The sequence below is a fragment of the Ursus maritimus genome, unplaced genomic scaffold (genome assembly GCF_017311325.1).
Source record: "Ursus maritimus isolate PB19 unplaced genomic scaffold, ASM1731132v1 scaffold_16, whole genome shotgun sequence".
NCBI classification, from domain to species: domain Eukaryota; kingdom Metazoa; phylum Chordata; class Mammalia; order Carnivora; family Ursidae; genus Ursus; species Ursus maritimus.
In genome coordinates, this window is record NW_024424008.1 from 63,382,662 (window position 1) to 63,404,961 (window position 22,300).

Genomic DNA, 22,300 nt, shown 5'->3' on the forward strand with positions numbered 1-22,300 from the left:
GTCAGGTGGGGGCCCCCCGCTGGAGTGCAGGTGCGGGTCAGGTGGGGGGCCCCGCTGGAGCGCAGGTGCGGGTCAGGAGGGGGGCCCCGCTGGAGCGCAGGTGCCCTGGAAGGCAGGGGTGGCGAGATGGCTAACGGTGGGTGGTGGGTTCCAGCATTGGCGACACGGTGCCACCACATCTTAGCAAGGTCACGGCAGCTGAGAGGTGGGAGTGAGTCCGAGCCTGAGAGAAGGCTGCGGCCTCCCCCACCCCAGTCGGGTGAAGGCAGGGACTCAGGCCTTGAGGAAGCAGGAGGAGTGCACTCTTCACACAGAGGGAGCGGTATGGACTCCACCTGGGATCGCTGGGTGGTGGCTATGCTTCTCTGGGGGGAGGGGGACGGAGGGATGGAGGGACGGAGGGACGGTCCTGCTTGGCACTGGCAGCATGAAAAGGTCTGGGTTGTGGTTGGCTTTGAGCGCCCGTGGGATTTTCAGGTGAAGATGTCCACTAAATACTAGAACGCCCGCTCGCAGGAGAAATAGGGATGGGGGCTTAGCAGGTGTGCTGCATCACCTTAGAGAGAGAAGGAGAGCTTGATCTGTCCCTATTTCTTTTCTAATTTAAGTGACATTTACCAGATACCATAGAACTATGAGAAATAAATTACATTTCACTGAGCGTTTGATGTAAAATAAGAATGGTCATTTGGACCTGGCCTTTGTCTCCTTAAACTACCCGCCCACATGCTGGGTTTTGTGCGTGTGTCAGTATATATAAAGTACGTAGCACCGTGCTTGGCACATAGGGTGTGTGTCTAATACATTTCAGATAATTATGATTATTATTAAACTTTTCTTTAAGAGTTCGTGCTACTTTTAGGGGCGCCTGGATGGCTCAGTCGGTTAAGTGTCCAGCTCAGGTGTTTTTTTATTTTTTTAAGATTTTATTTATTTGAAAGAGAGAGAGAGCGCATGAGCGGGCACAACTGGGGGAGGGGCAGTCTCCTGAGCAGGGAGTCAGCATACCTTACCAGCCCGGTGCCCCTGGACGTCTTTTAAGTGCACTTACATGTACAGAATCAGCGGATTAAAGATTGTGGCTTGATGGGGTGCCCGAGTGGCTCAGTCGGTGAAGGACCAATGCTTGCCATCAGCTCAGGTCTCGATCTCAGGGTCATGAGTTCAGGGCCCGAGTCGGGCTCCACACTGGGCGTAGAGACCACTTAAGAAATAAAAAAATAAAGATTGTTGTTTGGGCACTCTTAATCTTTGTCGGATTGCCTTCCGGTGACCCACCACTATGGCTGGACTGAGATCTGTAGGGGTGGGTGGGTGGGGTGTGGCCAGATTTTGACGGGTTTCGAATGTGAGGCTGAGACCTTTCAAACTTGTTTTACTGAAGCGCTAAGGCCAGAATGAAATTGAATTGGATCTGTTTTAACCCCTTTCCGATGCAGGCATGATATGGGCCGAATGTAAAGAAATTTGGACGGAGGGCCCCAAGGAGTACTTGTTTGAGTTGTGGAATATGCTTGATTTTGGCATGTTAGCGATCTTTGCGGCATCGTTCATCGCAAGATTCATGGCATTTTGGCACGCTTCCAAAGCCCAGCGCATCGTTGATGCGAATGATACTCTGAAGGACTTGACCAAAGTCACACTGGGAGACAATGTGAGATATTACAACTTGGGTGAGTCTGTGGTGCGCAATGTCAGTTAATAAAAATGCAGTTTTCCGATAAAAGAGAGTCAGTCGGAGCTCGGTTACGACTCAGTTCTCACAGAACTGCTGGCTTCTGCAGAAGCTCTGAGCTCCTGCCCTCGGTCTTTCTCCTGGAAACCTCTGAATCACAAGAACCCTGTCCCTTTCTCTCCTGGACCAGTTGGCAAACCGCCATTGAGAACGCCTGCCATTTGTCTTAGACTGTGTTTCTTTGTGTCTATTACAGACAGCCCATGTCTGAGTATCACTTCCATCTAAGACACTAAACTATGGGGCCGCAGGGACGGTAGAATCCCTGGGGAGCTGCTCATAAGTCGCAGCACTCTTCCCCAAACAGGCTCCGAACTCGATCAGAAAAACAAAGCTGTGAGGCCAGATCCCAGCATCCTGTGCGGACCAAGCTCAGGCTGGACGAGCGGGGTCTGAGTCTGTTAGCCCACGGGCTCAGTACAGTCACCCCCAGAATGAGGCAGAAGTGTCCTTGGGTCTCCAGACAGCAGTGGACAGGGCAGCAGGTGTGAGGTGGTGTGAAATGCCTTCATGGGGGAGCAGACAAGGACTCCCAGGAAAAGGAGGATGGAGCTGAACCCCATATGCTCAGTTATCCACCCTCCCAGGGTAGCAACCAGAACAGGTGTTCCACCCCCAGGAGGAAGGGGAGTCAGGATGGAAACAGATTCAGTGGGTGCTTAGGGGAGGTCCCTCCTTGCAGAACCCCGAGGTGGGATCACTTTTCAATACTTGTTTTAAGTCAGTTAACGAACAGCTCACATTTCTGGGTTTATTGGCTGTGTCTTATAGAGATCTCTGTATTAGTATTTTTTAGTATTTATTTTAATGGTTAGCACATTTTTAATATACAGAATCTTAAAAAGTCACAGTTATCTATTTATGCATTGTACTCATAGACTTACTATAAAACAGGAAACTGCTTTTACTGGTTTCTTGTATCCCTTCCTGATTTCACTTCCCAGCAAATAAGCAAATAGAATCCTATTTTTCCTCTTTCTTACACATTGTTTTGCATTTTTCTTCATAATGGTTTCTTTTTTTTTTTTTTTTAAGATTTTATTTATTTGACAGAGAGAGCGAGCCAGCGAGAGAGGGAACACAAGCAGGGGGAATGGGAGAGGAAGAAGCAGGCTACCAGCCGAGGAGCCTGATGCGGGGCTCAAACCCAGAACGCTGGGATCACGCCCTGAGCCATAGGCAGACGCCTAACGACTGCGCCACCCAGGCGCCCCCATAATGGCTTCTTAATTGGGTTTTGATGACCTAATATAATAATGCCAGAAAAATGAAAAAATGAATACTTGCTACATTTTTATGGGAAAAATAGATTTATTTGAGCGATCAATAAAAATTATTTCTAGTAAGTTGAAATAACTGTGAGTATTTTGCAAGCTCCAGGTTACATTATAGTGTAATTATAAGTTCAAGGTTCAGTAATACACACCACCCCTTGTGTAGTGCCGAGCGTGTTCTAAACACCCAGTGTATGTTGGCTTATTGAATTTTCAAGTAGATGAAGAAAGGGAGGAGTGGTAACTCACTTTTAAAGATGCAAAAATAAAAGTAAGAGAATTTAAGCAATCTGCAGCAGCTCACGGACACGCACACGCACGCACAGACACACACACACACACAGGAATTTCTGCAGATACCAAGTCCCTAGCTTGAGCTCTTAACCATTATGCTATATTTTTATGGAAAATTGCCAGCAAATCAGGAGGGTCATTTTCTTATAATTCAGAAGCTTCAATATGCTCGACGCTTAAAGATCCCATTTCCATCAGATTTGTGTTTCCTAATGTAATTATAATTCCAAAGCAGAAAAGAAGTACCTGAGTCAACAACTTCCAGAAACTCATGATGACTCTGTCTTTGCTCTTTCCTAGCCAGGATCAAGTGGGACCCCTCTGACCCTCAAATCATATCTGAAGGTCTTTATGCAATCGCTGTAGTTCTGAGTTTCTCAAGAATAGCTTATATTTTACCAGCCAACGAAAGCTTCGGGCCCCTGCAGATATCGCTCGGGAGAACAGTGAAGGACATCTTCAAGTTCATGGTCATCTTCATCATGGTGTTCGTGGCCTTCATGATCGGGATGTTCAACCTCTACTCGTACTACATCGGCGCAAAGCAAAACGAAGCTTTCACGACGTACGTGACCGCAGACGCTCGGGGGGGTGGAGATCGCAGGTTAACCAGATGTTAGCGTAACAGGGTTCATAGGTGTCCCTGGGGGGGTTGATGTTTCTCTTTAGCAGAACGGGAGGATTTTTAAATGAATTGGAAGAACTCGAAAACGTAGGCACCTTCCTAATACGAAGTCGTAATAGCTGATGTTTCTAGCGCCAGTTCTTGTGGTATCTTACCTCACTCGCGTCACTGTACTGTCTCTGTCCACAAAAAGGAGAGACTGAAGCTCAGAAAAGCTAGTAACTTGCTGAACGTCGCGTAGCTGCTAGCGTATGGAAAAGCCGGGGCGGGAGCCCTGGTCCCGGACTCCAGCCTCTGCGCTCTGACCTGCTCGTCAGACGCCTGGGGCACTAGGAGGACAGCTGCTTTCCTAGCCCAGTTCGAGATCTATCACTGAGAAGATCCAGGTTATCCACAGTGACGAGAGTTTCCACTTAGGTTCACCACGGCCGCAAGTGTGTTTTATAGCGTCTGCTTAGGGTCAATCACTCAAGTGCTAGGTCGTGCGTGTTACAATGAGAAGCGTCGACTGAAGCACAAACTGTTGTTAGCCGTCGTCTTGTCAAGTGCAGTTCATCAGAGAAATGAAACCAGCTCAGTTAAGCTGAGGGGCTTCGCTTTGGTCCATAATTACGCATAAAGCATTGACATTCCTACCCAAGACTCGACAGTGATTTTGGTAATAGCGTCATTGTCCTATGCTCCTTAAGACACACACTATTATTACCTATTTATCAGACATAAGTAGAAGTATAGATAAGCAGGAGACCTAATAGGACTCTAACAAATTGTATTATTTTTATTAAATAATACGTTTAACACTTCCATTGCCAAGGCTATGCATTGCTTGAATGTTGCTGTCTGTGGCGAGGAAGTTATGTTGATAGCATTTGTTAAGTGCTTACACGTTGAGCTGAGTGCTTCACCCTACAACCATCCGGGAGATGGAAGTTATTGTACCCATTGTACAGAAAACAGGTTCAGAGAAGTGAAGAATTTTCTCATGAATATCCAGTAATTGGCAAAGTCACTAAATCAACTCAATTTTATTATGGGATTATTGTCATTTATACACTGTACTATCTCCTTTCTCTCTTTATTTTTCCCCAGAGTGGAGGAGAGCTTTAAGACACTGTTCTGGGCTATCTTTGGACTTTCTGAAGTGAAGTCAGTGGTCATCAACTATAATCACAAATTCATTGAAAACATCGGTTATGTTCTTTATGGAGTCTATAATGTCACAATGGTCATTGTTTTGCTAAATATGCTAATTGCAATGATCAACAGTTCCTTCCAGGAAATTGAGGTATAATTTCTGTACATTTGTATGCTCTGTGACTCCATGTTTTAATGTATTCCAGGCACCAACTCAGCAGTGGTTGGGAACATACAGGGTCCTTTTCCTCGTTTGTTCTTTGCCTGTTTTATATACTTGTCTGGCTGGTAATCTAGAAAATGTTAACTCTTCGCTTGGAGAAATGTTGTCTGATTCATTATTTAAAAAAAAACAAAAAACCTTAGAAATACTATGTCACCTTGAATTTATATTTTATTTAAAAAAAATTATTGCTTGCAAATACCAGTAGTCTCCAAATCTTGTTTGTAGTGATGTACAAAATTGACCCTTTCCTGAATTTAGAATGATAGAGTAAGTTTTTGTTCCAGAAATGTTGGTCAAATTTATGATCTCCTGCAGAACAAAAGAGTGAATAATTTTTCATGGTGTTTTTTTTTAGAATGTAGAAAAATAGATTTATATCTTTCAGGATATTTATAAACATAAGCACATTTTGAGATCCGTCATTCTGTAAGCCTGGTAAAATTTCAGACAGATTTTGGAAAGAGTGTCTGAGCAGAACTTTAACGTTTAAAACAAATCTTGGCCTGGTCTTCGGGGACCGAGAGTGTTTGCAGGCATCTGGCTACAAGTTGCTGGAAGAATCCGGGTAGTTCTGTTTACGCCTCTTTGCTGAACTGTCCTGTGTATTCTTATAGGATGACGCTGATGTGGAATGGAAATTCGCAAGGGCCAAACTTTGGTTTTCCTACTTTGAGGAGGGAAGAACTCTACCTGTTCCCTTCAACCTGGTGCCAAGTCCAAAGTCCCTGTTTTATCTCTTACTGAGACTTAAAAAGTGGATTTCTGAGATGTTCCAGGGCCGTAAGAAAGGTTTCCAGGAGGATGCAGAGATGAACAAGGTAATTCAACTTGATAATTTAAAATTATATTTTTAAACACTATTCTCATTAAAACCACCGTACTACAACGTGGTCCATGATGACATGTCCAGTCATTCCCAAAACAGCATGGTCCTTTGGCTTGTGTCTGTTTAACAGGAGCTCACTGGACATTTCCTATTTAAAAGAATACAGGAAAAAATCACGAAATGTTAAGTATAATGATGTATTATCTGTAGTGGACGCCATGTTTGCCGTGGCCTCGTGCTCCCAGCCCACCTTCCATTCACACAGCATGGTCAAGCATCAGTAGCCGATTCTGATTTGGGGGAATTTCACAGACTCTTAACTTCTACACTGAAAACTTCAGAAATCAATTACTCGCATGTAATATGGGAGACTAGGCTTGGCATTAAGTAGTTTAAGAAAGAAAGATCGAAGGGTATTAACCGGAGAGAGTTATCCTGTGCGGCACTGCGATCTCGAGAAGCCATAAAAGACATAGAGCATGTAGTTGAATGGGTACTATGTTCAGAAGTGTTTCGGGCACAGGTGGGATGTTGTGTAGAACTGGGGGGGGGGGCAGTCCTCTACACCCAGGAGGACCACTGAGAGATAGATTCATTCAGAGAAGGGCCGGCATGGGGACAGGTGTGGCTAAGGTGTCATATGATGGGGAATGGAAGGAACTGGCTGTTGCTTCCAGAGAAGGAGGATTGAAGGGGAACAAGGTAAATATATTTAGAACTCCCAATTTTGACTAGGATGTATACTTGCCTTTTTTGTCTCTTCAAAAACAGGAAGAGAGGCAATGGGCAAAAGTTGCATGTAGTTCAATTTTAGATCTGTGTAAAAACAAACTTATCATAACAAGATCTATCTAACAGAGTGAGCTCTCTTGTGAAGTAGTGAGTTCCCCATCATGGCAAGCAATCAATAAATGCTGGATGACCAATATTAGGAGTTTTGAGAAGGCCTTCCTACAGTGAGTGGACAGTTGAGCCAAATGGTTGTAAAAGTTTCTTGCAATTCTAAGATCACTGAGAGAAAAGAGAACCATTCTAATTTCTGCTCTGTTTTGCCACTCACCACTTGGGATTCTCAAGTAAATACTAAGCTCTCTGAGCTTTACTTTCTCCAACTGTACTATGGGAATTTACATCTACATCATAAAGATAAAATGAAATAAATATGTAAAAGGACTTTGAGAATTATAAAGCCTTCTTTAAATGTAGTTATTATTATACTATTTGTGTGAAATCTTTGGAGAAATACACCATTTGCTGGATTCCTCCAGTGTCTAACATCTAGAACTCAGTGAGTTGATGGCAGGAATTTCCCACTTTCCTTTTTTTTTTTTTTTTTTAAAGATTTTATTTATTTATTTGTCAGAGAGAGAGAGAGAACAGAAGCAGGGGGAGCGGGAGAGGGAGAAGCAGACTCTCTGCTGAGCAGGGAGCCCGATGCAGGACTCCATCCCAGATGCTGAAATTATGACCTGAGCCAAAGGCAGACACTTCACCAACAGAGCCACCCAGGAGCCCCATCTCTCGCTTTACTTTTAAGTGTGTCATTTACAGGTCTAATCAGAACTACAACCTGAGGGGGGCTGGGTGGCTCAGGCAGTTGAGCGTCCAACTCTAGGTTTCAGCTCAGGTTATGATCTCAGGGTCATGAGATCGAGCCCCGGGTCAGGCTCTGTGCTCAGTGGGGAGATTCTTCCCTTCTCCCTCTGCTCCTCCCCCCAATAAATAAATAAATAAATAAATCTTAAAAAAAAAAAAAAAGGAACTGCAACCTGAGAGAACTTAGAACTTATTGTCCAGGTGAAGTTGCTAAGTGCTCACCAATGGGAAGAACCCAGTAAGAACATGTTTCTCTTCCTGAACCTTGCTATAGAATTAGACCAGTTGGCTTTTAAAATATGGACTAAAGAATGAACTTTTTTTAAAATTCTAAATGTAGAATTTTGCAATTGTACTCATTTTACTATCTATTTTTAGTTTTATTTTTTTCTATCTATTTTTAAAAGAGAAATGAAGAAAAGAAATTTGGAATTTTGGGAAGTCATGAAGACCTTTCAAAATTACCACTTGACAAAAAACAGGTAAGATCACATTTGAAAATACAGAGTCGTGCATATGACCAGACTTACGTTTTCAGAGAAAAGGACAAACGTTCAGATGCAATTTCAAGAAACAGGTAATAGACTCATGAAAGAAGTAAACTATTTTAATAAAGCCTCAAAGAATCTGTTATTGAGAGGTGGAAATACTCAGCGTATATATTTACGACAGATCTCAGACGTCTATTTCTGGGTACTTACGGGTAATGAAATACAGGAGTCGTGATGCAAGGAAGGAAGAAGTGAAAGGGTGGAGGAACCCATTAGGGACCGAGGGGGTAGGACGCGGGTCCCCGCGGCAGGGCCGGTGTCCAGGACGCACCTGCAGCGGTCGCGAGGAGCCCGAGCCCTGCCGGTGCGTTAGCTCCGCACGTGCAGAGGCAGCATTCCCAGCCGCGGGGGCGTGTGCTTCGGGCTCGGCGCATGCGCACGGTAGGGGCACAGCCCACGCTTGTCGCCGAGGGGCATGATCCGTGAGGTCACCAGAGAAGGGCAGGGCGTCCGGTAGGACTCGCCGAGGGAGGCTCCGCGAGTCTCCCGGGGTTCGTTGTGGTCCATGCAGGAGACGGCCTCACGCCCCCCAGCGCAGCCGCTTCTCAGACCGGACCGACGAGTCCGGGCCAAGCCGCTGCTGACGGTGCTGGGCTCGAAGTGGGCCGCCGGCCACCCGCGGGGCGCAGACGCGTGAGAGGCCGCTTTGCTTTGTTTTCAAGCCAAGTCCGTCGCCTCCCGCAACAAAACCGGACTGCGAGGAAGTACTGGTGGAGTGTCGATGTCAGTGGTCGGGAGACTGGGGTCTCACCCCCTCCGGGCCCCGCAGCATGCTTGCTGTCCGTCCCCGATCCGCACCTGTCAGCTAGGGAGGGCCAAGCTGCGGAGCCGGCCTGCTGGACCGCCAGGGACTCGGTGAGGCTCTGCGCACCGCAGACGTACCTGTGCCGAGCGCGCGGGGCAGGCGTGAGAACTGAGCACTGCGCAAATGCAGGGCAGTCGAAATGCCTGTTCTCCTTTATGATAGCAACTGCGCGATCTCTGAAATCAAATAACTCTCTTTTCTTTGTACTTTCTCCAAAAATGTAGAAAATTAAAATTTATTTTAATCATCTGATAAATGCATTTTATATCCTTTCGTGAAAAAGTTTATTTATTTTAGAGAGAGGGAGAGAGCGAGAGAGAGACACACGCATGTGGGGGGGGTGAGCGGAGAGAGAGGGAGAGAGAATCCAGGCAGGTCCCGTGTTGAGCATGGAGCCCAACACGGGGCTCAATCCCAGGTCCCCGAGGTCGGAAACTGAGCCCAAACCAAGAGTCAGGTGCCCAATCGACTGAGCCACCCCGGCGCCCCGCATTTTATATCTTTTGAAGAAGGGCTGGATCACCTTACACTTTCCAATAGCACCTATTTTAACCCTGGATTAAAGCAAACTCTTTAAGAGCAATACTGAGCCTGTAGTATCTGACCCTAGTCGTGAATCAATAAAATGTCAATTCTAATGTCCACTGAACCGCCCAGAGACCCTTTGGTGTGTTTTTTTGTTGTCCATGGTGGCGATGTGCCGCTCATATCTGCTTTCAAGGCATGTGATCAGCGGACAGCCTCCAGCGCCTCTGGGGCCCCTCAGCTTTCCTGCAGTAGCCACACGCTGGGTCCCAGGCATGACTTGCAGGTGCAGGACCCTTCCTGGGGCCATCTTTGTGCTCAGCTCGCTGTCCACCTGGCCGACTCTCTTAGTCTTCATGCCCTCTGCTCTTTGACGGAGAGCCACGCCTTGGGTTCTGGAAGCTTTTCCTGCCTCCCCTGTTCCTACGCCCCATTGTCTCTCAGAAGCTCGATTCTGGAGACATCTCATACTTCTAACTTGGTCTTGGCAGTTGGTCCCATTCCTAGAGGACGAAAGTAACACAACTATCTACTTTACTTTCCTGGCAGTGTAAGCTTGTGATGAACCAAAATTGGGGCACATACCTTGTCTTTGCTTGATAAGTTAACTAGATTCCTGGGAGAATGCTTTTTAAAGCAGCCATCTGTATTTCTAATCGTTTTTGCCTATTGCTGCTGAGATGGACTCCCACTGGGACACACTTGGCCCTGATAGGTGTAAGGCAAACTCTCATGGTTCATTCTTCCTTACCCAATGTGTGTGGCTTTGCTTTCTTTTCCATAAAGTCTCCGTCTAAAACAGTTAGGTTTCCATTTCACTTGGATCTTCTCTGTGACCCCTTGAGGATCAAAGAGGCCGGGCTGCACCAGCAGTGTCTTCGCAGCTCTGCAGACGCTCCGCGGAATCCGTGATCTGAGCCACATGAAAGTGCTGTTGCCCCGCAGCTCTGAAGGTCACTGAGCTGGGGGGGGGGGGAGTGCTAGCGTTAGCTTTCCAGATACAGTCTGAAAGGGAAGCGTAAAGTCGGTTCTCTGCCATCCTGCATGCCTGTGTAAACTCAGAGTGCAAATTACTTCTCGAATAACGGCTCTCTCCAAACTCCGGGAAAGAGCCCGCCCAACTTGGTTTGAGGGCCGCTCGCGTGCCCAACACAGTAGACCGACGCGGAGCACAGACGTTAGGGCGGCATTTTCTGTCCGCTCGGCACTGGGTTGAGTGAGGTGTGGGGATTATGTTTATTACTTATATATCTAGGAACTGTGTCCTTTAGCTTTTGATTAGGTCAGCAGCCGTCATGTCAATCTTCTGATGAAATAATTATGTAGCATGGTGGTTCTGGTTCGTCTCCGTCACCCAGGCGGCCTCTCCACGTGATTTCGTGCAAGTTCCCAGTCCTCTTCTCCGGGTCTCTGGCAGTGGGGCTTGGAAGCGGGTATTCTCATAAGGCCCTAGCATGTCCTAACGCTCATCTGGGGTGGGAAGCACAGAACATTTCAGTCCCTGAATGACTGTCATGGACGCGTCCGTAAACATCAATATTCAGCAGAGTATCTCTGGAAAACATCGACTGGATTGAAATGCAACATGGAACAGGCCTGAGTCCTCACAGTGGACGTGAGGTATTTATCCTTCTGTACAACAGGGATGGCTGTTACACTTGTAGGGCGCCGACTGTATACCAAGCTCTGAATTCTACACACCTTATCTCTTTAATTACCTCTGGGAGGGAGGGAATAGTCCCTGAGGATATAGAGCTGAAGTAACTGGCCCAGAGTTTCAGTTCAGACAAATGGCAGTCAGAATTCGAATTCAGATCTACGCAATTGGAGAGCAGGGGCTTGAGAAGCCCCAGCCACGTGGGTGTCTCCTGTCTGTGTCTGCACAGTCTGAGCTCCTTGGCTCGCTCCCAGCCTTCGGCTAAATGCTAACATCAAGCTAATTACTGGGAAATGCGCAGAGGAAGCATGAAGAAGGCAGGAAATGTGGTATCAATGCAGACGATAGGCAGCTCCTTCACAAGGGGAGTGCGTCTGCGAGCTCCTCCTCCCCACTCTTGGTGCATCCTCCCGTCAGGATCCCTGAGGGTGAAAGCCATTCCTGCCGCCTCCTGAAGCCCCACTTCAGCTGCAGACGGCCGGTCTGCATTACTGCGTCCTGCCACCAGGGGACAATGCTGCTGAGGGAGTTTCTCCTGATTTTACCATTTCTTTCCTAGACTTGTTTGACATGTATCTATTAAATACCTACTATGTATTAGAAACTGATTAGAGTTTGTTGTTATATTTGCATCCAGTTTCATATTTCAGGTTTAGAGAAGAGCTAGTCACATAAAAAGGATCCAAGTGAATTTGTAAGTGTTTAATCATAGACAATTGAACAGTGTCCGCGGTTCCCAGCCAGGGGTGGTCTCGATCGCCTCACTACCAGCGCCTCAGGGTGCCTTCGTAATCCCTGGGGACACTGTGACTGTCGCACCCAGACAGGGGACCTGTTACAGGCACCTAGTGGGTAGAGGCCAGGGCTGCTGTTAGACATTGTACACGGCACAGGAAGCCCCCACAATAAGGAACTGCCAGCCCAGAGGGTCAGAAATGTTGGAGTTGAGAAAGTCCGGGCTCCGCCCGTGGAGTGCATGCCCTGGTGGGAGGGGCGCTGTATGTTGTGCCGTGACTGTATGAACACGCGGTAGCTGTAGTTACGGTCGCTCACCCCCTACGCTCCGGAACATCCGCGACCATACGCGTTCTCAGGTGAACGGAACTTCACCTCTTCCAAGCCGTCCAGGGCAGGGCATCTGCCTCGTGCCCTAAACTCGTTCTTCCTGTTTCAGACGTGTCTTTACCATGTAGCCGAGCTGTCACCTGCTTGATGAACCCAGATCGTGCGTGTCTTATAGAGCAAGGGGTCTAGAAAGCGAGGGAACCTTCAGGGACCCAGAGAAGTGCTTCTGGGCACTCCTTCCTTCATCCAGCAACCGTTGCGTTTTGAGCACCTGCCCTGTGTCGGGCGGCACAGGCTCTGGGGACACTGGGATGAGGTAAACAAAGTCCCCCCTCCTGTTCGAGCCTAGGAGCATGTAGACAAGCCGGTGGAAAAGTAGTTGTCATTGTGAAACATTGTAAGGGTTACAGAAGGCCTCACTTGCTCAAGGTCTCCTTTTCATGGGGTGGGCAGGAAAAGGCTGTCTGAGGAGCTTAGGTTTGAAGCGAAAACCCAAAGGGTGAGGCAGAGCAAATCAGCCGGCCAGGCAAAGGGTGTTTCAGGAACTGGGAACAGCAAACATTTAAAAATTTAAGCCCTTAAATTAGAAAACAGTAAACGAGGGGCGCCTGGGTGGCACAGCGGTTAAGCGTCTGCCTTCGGCTCAGGGCGTGATCCTGGCGTTGTGGGATCGAGCCCCACATCAGGCTCCTCTGCTGTGAGCCTGCTTCTTCCTCTCCCACTCCCCCTGCGTGTTCATGAGCAGATGGTAAATACATCAGGGGCATGATGCACAAAGCCTCCCGCTGTCTGGACCGTTTTCCTCTAGGAACCTGTCCTCACCCTGCATGCTTTGTCATAGTCGATGGGGATGAAAGTGACCTTCTAGTCATCCCATGTAATGATGCCCTTACGGCGTAAATCAGGGTGAAAGCCAGGAAGATTGTATCATCATAAAAATAAAGGAATAGCTATATTTTTTAAATAAATTAAATATTAAAGATTACATTACTAAAAATATAGTTGAAGTTTGCGTTCATTTCATGAACTCATAGATCAGTAGGACTTGAAGGAGCACAGGTGTCCCCTGGACCACTCCCTTCATCGTTGGACTGAGTGCAGAAAGTTCCATGTGCCCCTGCTGCTCCGTGGCACCTGGGGCAGAGCCTGAGTTCAGTCTTCAGGTTTGTGTCAAGGGCTCTGTCAGAGAACCCACTCTCTTTACTAAATTTGGCCAACGGTATAATTTTGTCTTCATGTTTTTTAAAGTTAATATAAACTAAGAAAATGGATATTTTGCTGACACTTGCAGAGAGGTCGAAAGGAGAGCAAAAATAGCTACGTGGAGAGGTGTGCTGTCTACATACTATTTTGGGATTTGCATATGCATTTTATGGGCCTGAGCAGCCTTACCTTATAACACGGCCGGATCCTAATCGTTTTGCTCTTCACTGGATATCCGGACTCTACAGCACAGTGCCTGCCTGTAGACACACGGGCCGTGGGCCCTTGTTCAATGCACGCATGTGTGCCCAGCTGTTCTCATTCAGCACGGCGCCTGCCTGTAGACATACGGGCCGTGGGCCCTTGTTCAAGGCATGCATGTGTGCCCAGCTGTTCTCATTCAGCACATGGCCATTTAAAGCATCAAAGCATTGAAGTTAAGGATTTAATTCTCAACGAGCTCTACTTAGAGCTACTTAGATGTTATTGGGAAATATAAACCATGGCTGTCTTTGAAGATTGTCTTGAAGTTTCCTGTCCCCTAGAAAACAGTTGTACACCCGAAAACCAGCCAACCAACAAACAAAAAAATTGGAGCTACTGTGTTTTGCTCAGGTTCTCCTACTTATTTCGTTTTAAAACCAGTTTTTCTTTTTAGAAAATGCCATACAGAGTGTCTTTAATCTCTCTCTTAGCGATTAGTAATAGGGTCCCTTATAACCTTTACTACCGTAGCTTTAGATCTGTCTTACTTGCCTGTTAACCAAATAGACTTTTTGAAAAGTACTGCCCAAATGTGATACTATGCAGACCCTAAAATTCAAATACGGTAATTAGTTGTTTCTTGGCACCCTGGTGTTAGTCCGGGACCCCATCACACCCTGCTGGAGGTGTGGACATTGTGGTCATTTATGTGGGCCTGAGGCTCCCTTATCCACGGACTCCTGAGATGGCCAGCATTACTTTCCCAGCGTGTTTGCCTCTTCCTCTGTCCGAGACGAACAGGGGGAAGGATAAAGCGTGACTCCCAGGGCAGCTCTTGTGAGGTCCATGAGGCTCCTCAGACATCATTAGCCATCCAGGGGCTGAGCTCACCTCAGGCACCTGTGATTTATCTTGGAAGACAGACTGTCAAGCAAATTAAATTAAAATGTACATATGTAACGAACAAATTCCTATATGTAACTGATAAATACCATCACATTATTTAAAAGAAAAAGAAGAATTTCTAATTCTTTTCAAATTACAGCTTGGGCATAGTAAGCAATCAAGTGTAAGGAGCTCAGAAGATTTCCAGTTAAACAGTTTCAATAATCCTCCAAGACAGTATCAGGTAAGCATGATATTTTTTCAAAGAACTAAGGCTAGTTATTTGTAATATTTAAAATCCCAAACTATGTGATTCGTTAAATGCAAATGACCTATTATGTTGTTTTTCTCAATATCAAAATAATGCATGAATACAACACATATATGCCTGTACTTTCTAAGTACTGGAGATATGTAAGTAAATAAAATAGATGACGTTTTGGCATCCCAGAGCTTAGAATCTACATGTTCATTTTAAAGTCTACTCTCACAGAAAACATACAGAAGAGAGTAAAATGTACCTCAGATCCCACCACTGAGATTTAAGGACTACTTTTGGTCATCTTCTGCCAGGTGATTATATGTCTATAATTTTACATATACTTCAATATTATATAAATGAGTTAATACTTAAATAACAATAGTTTTTCACCTCACAAAACATACATTCTTGTTAATTTTAATGGGTGTATAGTATTCTTTTGTGCAAATATATGATAATTTATTAAAATAATTTCCTATTGTTGGACTTTGAAGGATTTTTTTCCTACTGTTATAAGTAATACTAATGGAGCTCCTGGGTGGCTCAGTCGATTAAGCATCTGCCTTTGGCTCAGGTCATGATCTCAGGGTCCTGGGATCAAGCCCCACATCTGGCTCCCTGCTCTGCGGGGAGTCTGCTTCTCCCTCTCCCTCTGTGTACCTCTCTCTCAAATAAATATATATATTTATTTGAGAGCCTGTTACTCTGAAGAGTGTGGAGTAAAGGTAACGTTCTCACCGGAGAAACATTGTTACACTGAAACTAGCCATTCCCGAATTACTAGCAAGATTACATTTCTTGGTAAAGGAGGTCAAAAGACATAAAGGAGTGTGCATTTGCTTAATTTCCAGTTTCCACGTGCAGTACTATCCACACCTTTAACCTCCCCAACTGAAAGGCTGTGTTTTTTTCTCTTATACTTTGCAAATTAAGTACGAGCAACGAACATCAAGGAGTGGATGTTTGCTCTAAACCTATTCTTTTCTCAAGAATTAATTTCTGAGTCATTGGCTCTAGTAACGTAAAAATTGCTTTAATAATCTGGTGATAGTACGCATTCCCTGCCGATAAATCATCCAAATCTTTGTTAGCCTCACTTCTAACGTCCTTAGGAAGAAAAGACTCAGACACTTACTCCAAAGGAGAGATTTGTCATAAACATAAAATTGAGATGGATTTCTCCTTTCTTGGTCTAGAAAATTATGAAGAGGCTCATTAAAAGATACGTATTGCAAGCCCAGGTAGATAAAGAGAGTGACGAAGTGAACGAAGGTGAGTTGAACGGGGACCAGCCACCCCAGAGCTCAGGGAGGGTGTGGGGCCTGAGACTGAGCTGCAGGAAAGCTGCAGGGAGTGGGATGGGAGGGGGAGCCTGCAGGGGAAGAGAGGACGGGTCCCCGTCATCACTGTTGTTAAGGAGTGTAGGGTAATGGGCTCATTGTCCACAGTTGGGGCAGATGGCATTTGCTACATAAGTAACTCTTGCTTCTGGGGGCGGCTGGGAAGATGGAGGAAGGGGTTGGGAAGAGCAGAAGGCTGTTGCCCCCAACTCCTGCAAACATTTGCCACCAATGCCTCCTTTTTACTTTAGGACATTTGTTACAATTCTTTCTCTATAATCTTTTCATTCACCAGAAGCTTAGCTGAGAAAATAGAAACCTGCCCTGCTAGAAAGTTTTTTCCTTTGAAAGGATTCAGACTGATGTGGTTTTGGAATATCGGTGAGATTCAGTGGGGTGGAGTCTGGAGTTGACGACCAAGAAAGAATTCTTGAGACGTCTTTGGTGCAAAATGGTGGTTTATTAAAGCACAGGGACAGGACCTGTGGGCAGAAAGAGCTGCTGCCCCGGGTTGTGAGGGGAGGCTGATTATATACTGTGGGGTTGGGGGAAGGTAAGGAAGAAGGGAGGTTGAGAAAATACTATGTATGTCGAAGAAGACTCAGGATACTGGAGGCCTTGCTATTGTCAAATTAAGGTGGTTTTTCCCCTCTAGCAAGGCATTAACATGAAGATAGTTGGGAATGTCCTGGAGGAACATCACAGGTCCCACCCAGGAGTGGGGGTGGGGTGGTTGCGGGGTGTCCGCTTATGCTTTGTCCTCAGCCAGCCTGCTGCTCCCTCATCAAAACAACAGATATGTGTGGAATTAGGACTGATTTCATTCTGGTCCAGGACCCCTAGTTTCTCTGCATCTGAATTTACAGTTGACTCCCTATCATTCTTGTTTTTCAAAGGGGAACTGAAGGAAATTAAACAGGACATCTCAAGCCTCCGTTATGAACTCCTTGAAGAAAAAACTCAGAATTCAGAAGACCTAGCAGAACTAATTAGAAAACTTGAAGAGAAATTATCAATGGAACCAAATCAAGAGGAAAGCAATAGATAATGCAAAGACTTCCTTTAAAAATCGTATTTATTTGTCCACTTGAAGCCATATTATTTTCCAATTTATTTTTTTAAGTGCCAGCGTGACCACCTTTTAAACAAGAAAATAGCCCAAAGATAACTTGAGTCATCCCATCCTCGGAAACCCTGATATTTAATATTTTTGGTGATTGAATTTCTTTGTTCAGGCTAAAGTTTGCAGATTATGATGGAAATTGTGCCCGGATGTTTGATGCTTGTTTTTATTAACTGCTTTCTTGGGTATAACTATTGCGATGATGTGATTCTGTGTCCTGTCTGCCTGGGGACATCCCCTGTGCAGCATTTCCCTTAAAGGTGACTTCAGGTAACGTCTTGCCTGCTTTATGGCTCCCGTGATGGTGACTTCCAGCCCTGAAACCTAGGGAAAGATGATCTATGGCTATTTGGAGAAAGCTGTTGAATCATCTGTGCTCGGCCCCCACAGACTATGATTGGGAATATCTGTGCAAAAGGCCATTAAATCTTTCCTGAACTTCCTGATTCATCTCGCTGAAAATGTTACACTTAACAGTGAAAAAGTGCTTCCTTTACTGAGTCCTGAAAACATGGTTTAGCGAGTGTGTGTGTGCGTGCTCACACACATGTGTATGAAATGCTTGTCCTGTTGTCTTCTGCAGCCAATACAGACTCTCAGCCCCTCTTTATGTTACGGTTTTTTACTGTGCCTGAAAGATTATTGACCAGATAAGAACCCTTTATTGGAGAAGTATCAAAGTCACAAATGATGGCGGTGATTCCGTCCAATGATAGTGTAGTTTTGCGCCATTTCTGAGGGCATTTACAGGGGAATTCCCACATTTGGCATTGAGTATAAAGGGAAAGGCGTTGTTCTTACTGGTGGTTTGAGGCAGGATCTAAAACGACACAGAGAGAAATGAATGTTCATCTGTGCGACTCGACAAACTGCCAACATTTGAATGACTCTGGCCATTAACTGCCCGTGTTGCTTTAAATTCAACGAAGGGAGGCTTCAAATGCAAATTTTTAACTTCATTCTAGAGATAAAACGGTCACAAAAATCTAGTTAGCCCCAACGTTGGCTTACTTTAAATCAAAGAAGCTTTATGTAACCAGATCAGGAAATGCATCTGAAATTTTACATCCAGTGATTTGTATTTGTGGGTATTATTTATTGAGAAGTTGTTTAGTACTAATACAGAAAAGGTGTGCATTCAAACGTTTTGTGACAATATTTGAATCAGAAGTTGTAAAAACGAGCCTCGTACCAAAGGCGCCATGAGCACATTAAAATAATCCAGTGTCCACAACGCTTGTGTGTTGTGCGAGCCAGAGGCTGGCCTCCGTGCCAAGGGGCGCTCGGGCCGCAAAGGGGCTCGACTCCAGGGAATCGAGAAGAGATCCTCACGCTCCCCAGTGTCTTAAAGTCGGGTTGACCTGACAAGATAAAGGTTTTGGGAAGTGCAACAGGCACGACTACAGCTCTCCCCGTAAAACACCGCCGTTGGGAGCTGCGTGGGACTCAGAGTGTTGGTAGGTCCTCCAGGCGGCACGTTCTCCTCCAAGGGCAGCTGAGTCGGCCCCGCTTCTGATTTCCTTTCAATCGGAACGTGAAAAGAGAAACCAACTGTATGTTAAGAAAGGTTTTGAAAATTGCAACAAGAGCTTAATTAAAGGCATACTGTCTGTCAGAGATGGTCACAAGCATGACTACGTCAGTCTCAGGCCCGTTGGCTGTAAATCCTGTATTCATGTTGCAGTCAGCCTAACCTTTAAAAATAAAGTGATTCCTCTGTTGAAATGTATTTATCCAACCTGTTCTCTCTGCCATATTTCTCTTCTCAGATTTGGTGCTTTCTGGAGGCTGGGGCAGCCCAGTGACGTCTAACTGTGACCACGCGGGTCCTCCGTGAGGGCCGAGCCACAGTCACACCTCCTACTACCACCAATCAAAACCAAGTCCCTGTGTTTGTATGACCAGGCCTAGTTTTACTCTCTGCTTTTCTCCTTATGCCAAAGCTGAGAAATAACACAGATTCAGGGTGATTTTACTAGGCATAGCCAATGAACTACCAGAACCTACTATCTGCTTAAAACATTGCCAGGGACTAAAAAGAATGAAAAATGAGTGTCTGAACTCAAGGAGCTTGCAGCCAAATAACGAAATGGGACTTAACACAACTGTAAGAAATGTTGACTGAGCCTCTACTGTGTGCCAGGCACATGACAGGTGCTTTTCATGAAGTACTGAACTTAAGCTAACACGATGCTGATAACAACTGTTTGAGGAAAACACTGTTAATACCCTCATTTTAAAAATGAGAAAATTGGAGCCTTGATTTTTTTAAATTTAAATCCAATTAATTAACATATAGTGTATTATTAGTTTCAGAGGTAGAGGTCAGTGATTCATTAGTTGCATATAACACCCAGTGTCATCACATCACATGCCCTCCCTAATGCCCATCCCCCAGTTTCCCCCCCCCCACCTTCCCTGCAGCAACCCTCAGTCTGTTTCCTATGATTAAGCGTCTCCTATGGTTTGTCTCCCTCTCTGATTTCTTCCCAGTTTTCCCTCCCTTCCCCTGTGGTCCTCTGCTCTATACCTGATATTCCACATATGAGTGAAACCGTATGATAATTGTCTTTCTCTGCTTGACTTATTTCACTCAGCATAATTCCCTCCAGTTCCATCCATGTCGATGCAAATGGTGGGTATTCATCCTTTCTGATGGCTGAGTAATATTCCATTATATATATGGACCACATCTTCTTTATCCATTCATCTGTTGAAGGGCATCTCGGCTCCTTCCGTAAGAACTGGAGCTTTAGAAGCTAAGTAACTTGGACAGAGAACGTCAGAGCCGGGAACAACACTCAGTCTTCACAACAGAGGCTTCACGCTTACGATGTCAGAGTATGGTGGTCCCGTTGTAAAGCTCACATTTCAATCTCTAGGTGAGGAAAAATGGGCTGTGCCTGAAAACCCTACACTCCATTACCTGCCCGATGCAGAGACAGACACCAGTGTTACTCATGGAAGCTGTGGGTTCAGAGAAGATCTGACTTTGAAAGGGTTGCTGAGTAAACACACACACAAGAATAACAGGTGGGGGGGTGGAGGCGGTGTGAGCAAGGCCAAGAGGAGGGCGTGAGTATTTTACACGACGTTCTTCAGAAAGAAACGGTGAAGTCAGTGGCTGTGACTTGGTGAGAACAGGTTTGGCAGTCGGTCCGAGCCATCCAGGACCGTTCCGGGGTGGAACCTGACAATAGTTCTTACCACCATGTGAATGGTAAATCGAACCCAGCATTTAAAATGGGAAGACTATATGCCAGTACTTGTCAACCAGACAGACCAACACCAACAGAATCACTGTCTGGACCGATTGTCAGTTTCAGGCCGAGGTAGGGAAACTGAAGGACTCCATAAAAACCTGCTTTTTGCTCCTTTTCCTGCTTCCATTCCTGCAAGGACCTGGCACCCCACCTGACACGGCCCCCAGAGTGCTCATAGCACATGTCCTCCTTGTAAGGGACCAGGAGTTAATGATTCTCTAGAACAGAGAGTATCTGAGGAAGGACAGGTGACAATGACCAGCTGAAGCGACCATACCACTCCAGGCGGCCAGAGCTGGACATCCAGAGCTGGACATCCTGATGCCAAGACCCCTGGCTTCAGGGACTAAGGGACTCAGGATGGACCCTGGGCTCTTGTCTATTCTGACCAGTTCCTGGATGCCCGAGAGGACAGGTCCAGCAGACCACAGTCCTCAGTAAAAACCCCAGACCCTGAGCAAAGTCGAGACTCTCCTTTCCTTTCTGAGTCTCCTGGACGCTCTCTGTACCTTCAGGAAACTCTGCACTCACGTCCTGCTGGCTCACGCGTGATTTCTCTCCCGCACACAGCCAGGGACCCTCTTGGCTGGTCCTGCAGGACCCCGTCTGGATCCTCGGACCTGGCCGGCCAGCACCAAGGCCAAGGCAGAGCTGTTTCTCTGAGGGGCACCATTAAGTATGAACCGTAGCTGTTCTGATTCTCAGATAGGACCTCCTCCTTCACTCTGAAGTTTTCCTTCTTTGTCATCGTGTGCGAGTGGGGCTTCGGAAAGTCACAGCTGCTGTCCCCGCAGCCCTTCTGAACCCTGCAGGAGATGGCTTTCTAAACAACTGAGTCTCTGCCCTTTGACAGAGAGCCAGCAGATTGGGTCAGTGGAGAAGCAGAAAAGAATATGAATTCCCGACCCAGACCTCTGCGTTGTTCTCCAGAAACCTATCTAATGCGTTTTCTACCTGAGCAAGGTAATCGAAGTTTGTGTAGGAGGAGAGCCCAGCATCCTAACATGGACAGGAGGTGAAAACGCATCGAAACGTCTGTTCTTGTATGAAATCTTGACTCCCAATCCAAGTCTTGACTTTTATTATGTGACTAGCCAAGGTGATGCACTGGGAACTCTGAGGAAGAAGGCAACATATTTTTTTTTTCTGGAATCATTAGAATGAATGCTCACATTTTCTTTTTTACTCTGTATATATTATAGCTACAGCCATAGAAGTCTCCACAGGCACTTTTTCAAACATTTTCCCAGCATGAATTTGACGGTAACACCTAGTGACAAGTTATAAAAAGCTCTTATTTTGGAACCAGTTTTTGTAGAGATTTTTGTACTGTTAAAAAGAAAACCATGGGCCCCAAACGGTGTCACTTAGTTGAGGCCCCACATCAGCACACCGAGACTTTATGCTAACTTAATTGCAGTTTCGATGCACCAGGAATGTAACCTTTAACAGGTCAACATGGAATTTCCCGGTGTCAGCCCTTGGACACTAACTGGTGGTCTCCTTCTGTTCCCCTTTTGAGGGCAACCTTGCCTAAATCAGTGGATTCTTTGCTCATGATTTCCTTTTTCCCGTTCCCATGCTACCTTTCCTTTTGTGAGCCCTTCGGAGCTCCCCTCTGCTTGCTACATGGACTGCTGCCTGATGGGTGAATTGATTCATGAAGCCCATTAGATCTTTAAGATTTGCTCAGTTGAATTCTTGTTA

At 45.9% G+C, this 22,300-nt stretch overlaps 1 protein-coding gene across 1 annotated transcript in view; it reads left to right on the forward strand.

The window, feature by feature from the left end:
* The window catches only part of TRPC6 (transient receptor potential cation channel subfamily C member 6), a 37,330-nt gene extending 18,274 nt beyond the window's left edge, over positions 1-19,056 (forward strand). Inside the window, exons 6-13 of the mRNA XM_040630660.1 lie at positions 1,440-1,673; positions 3,604-3,868; positions 5,018-5,213; positions 5,903-6,106; positions 8,118-8,192; positions 14,766-14,849; positions 16,064-16,139; positions 17,104-19,056. Of these exons, the coding sequence (XP_040486594.1) occupies positions 1,440-1,673; positions 3,604-3,868; positions 5,018-5,213; positions 5,903-6,106; positions 8,118-8,192; positions 14,766-14,849; positions 16,064-16,139; positions 17,104-17,255 (1,286 nt within the window). The 3' untranslated portion in view covers positions 17,256-19,056. The remainder of the gene's footprint in view (positions 1-1,439; positions 1,674-3,603; positions 3,869-5,017; positions 5,214-5,902; positions 6,107-8,117; positions 8,193-14,765; positions 14,850-16,063; positions 16,140-17,103) is intronic.
* The last annotated feature ends 3,244 nt before the right edge of the window (positions 19,057-22,300 follow it).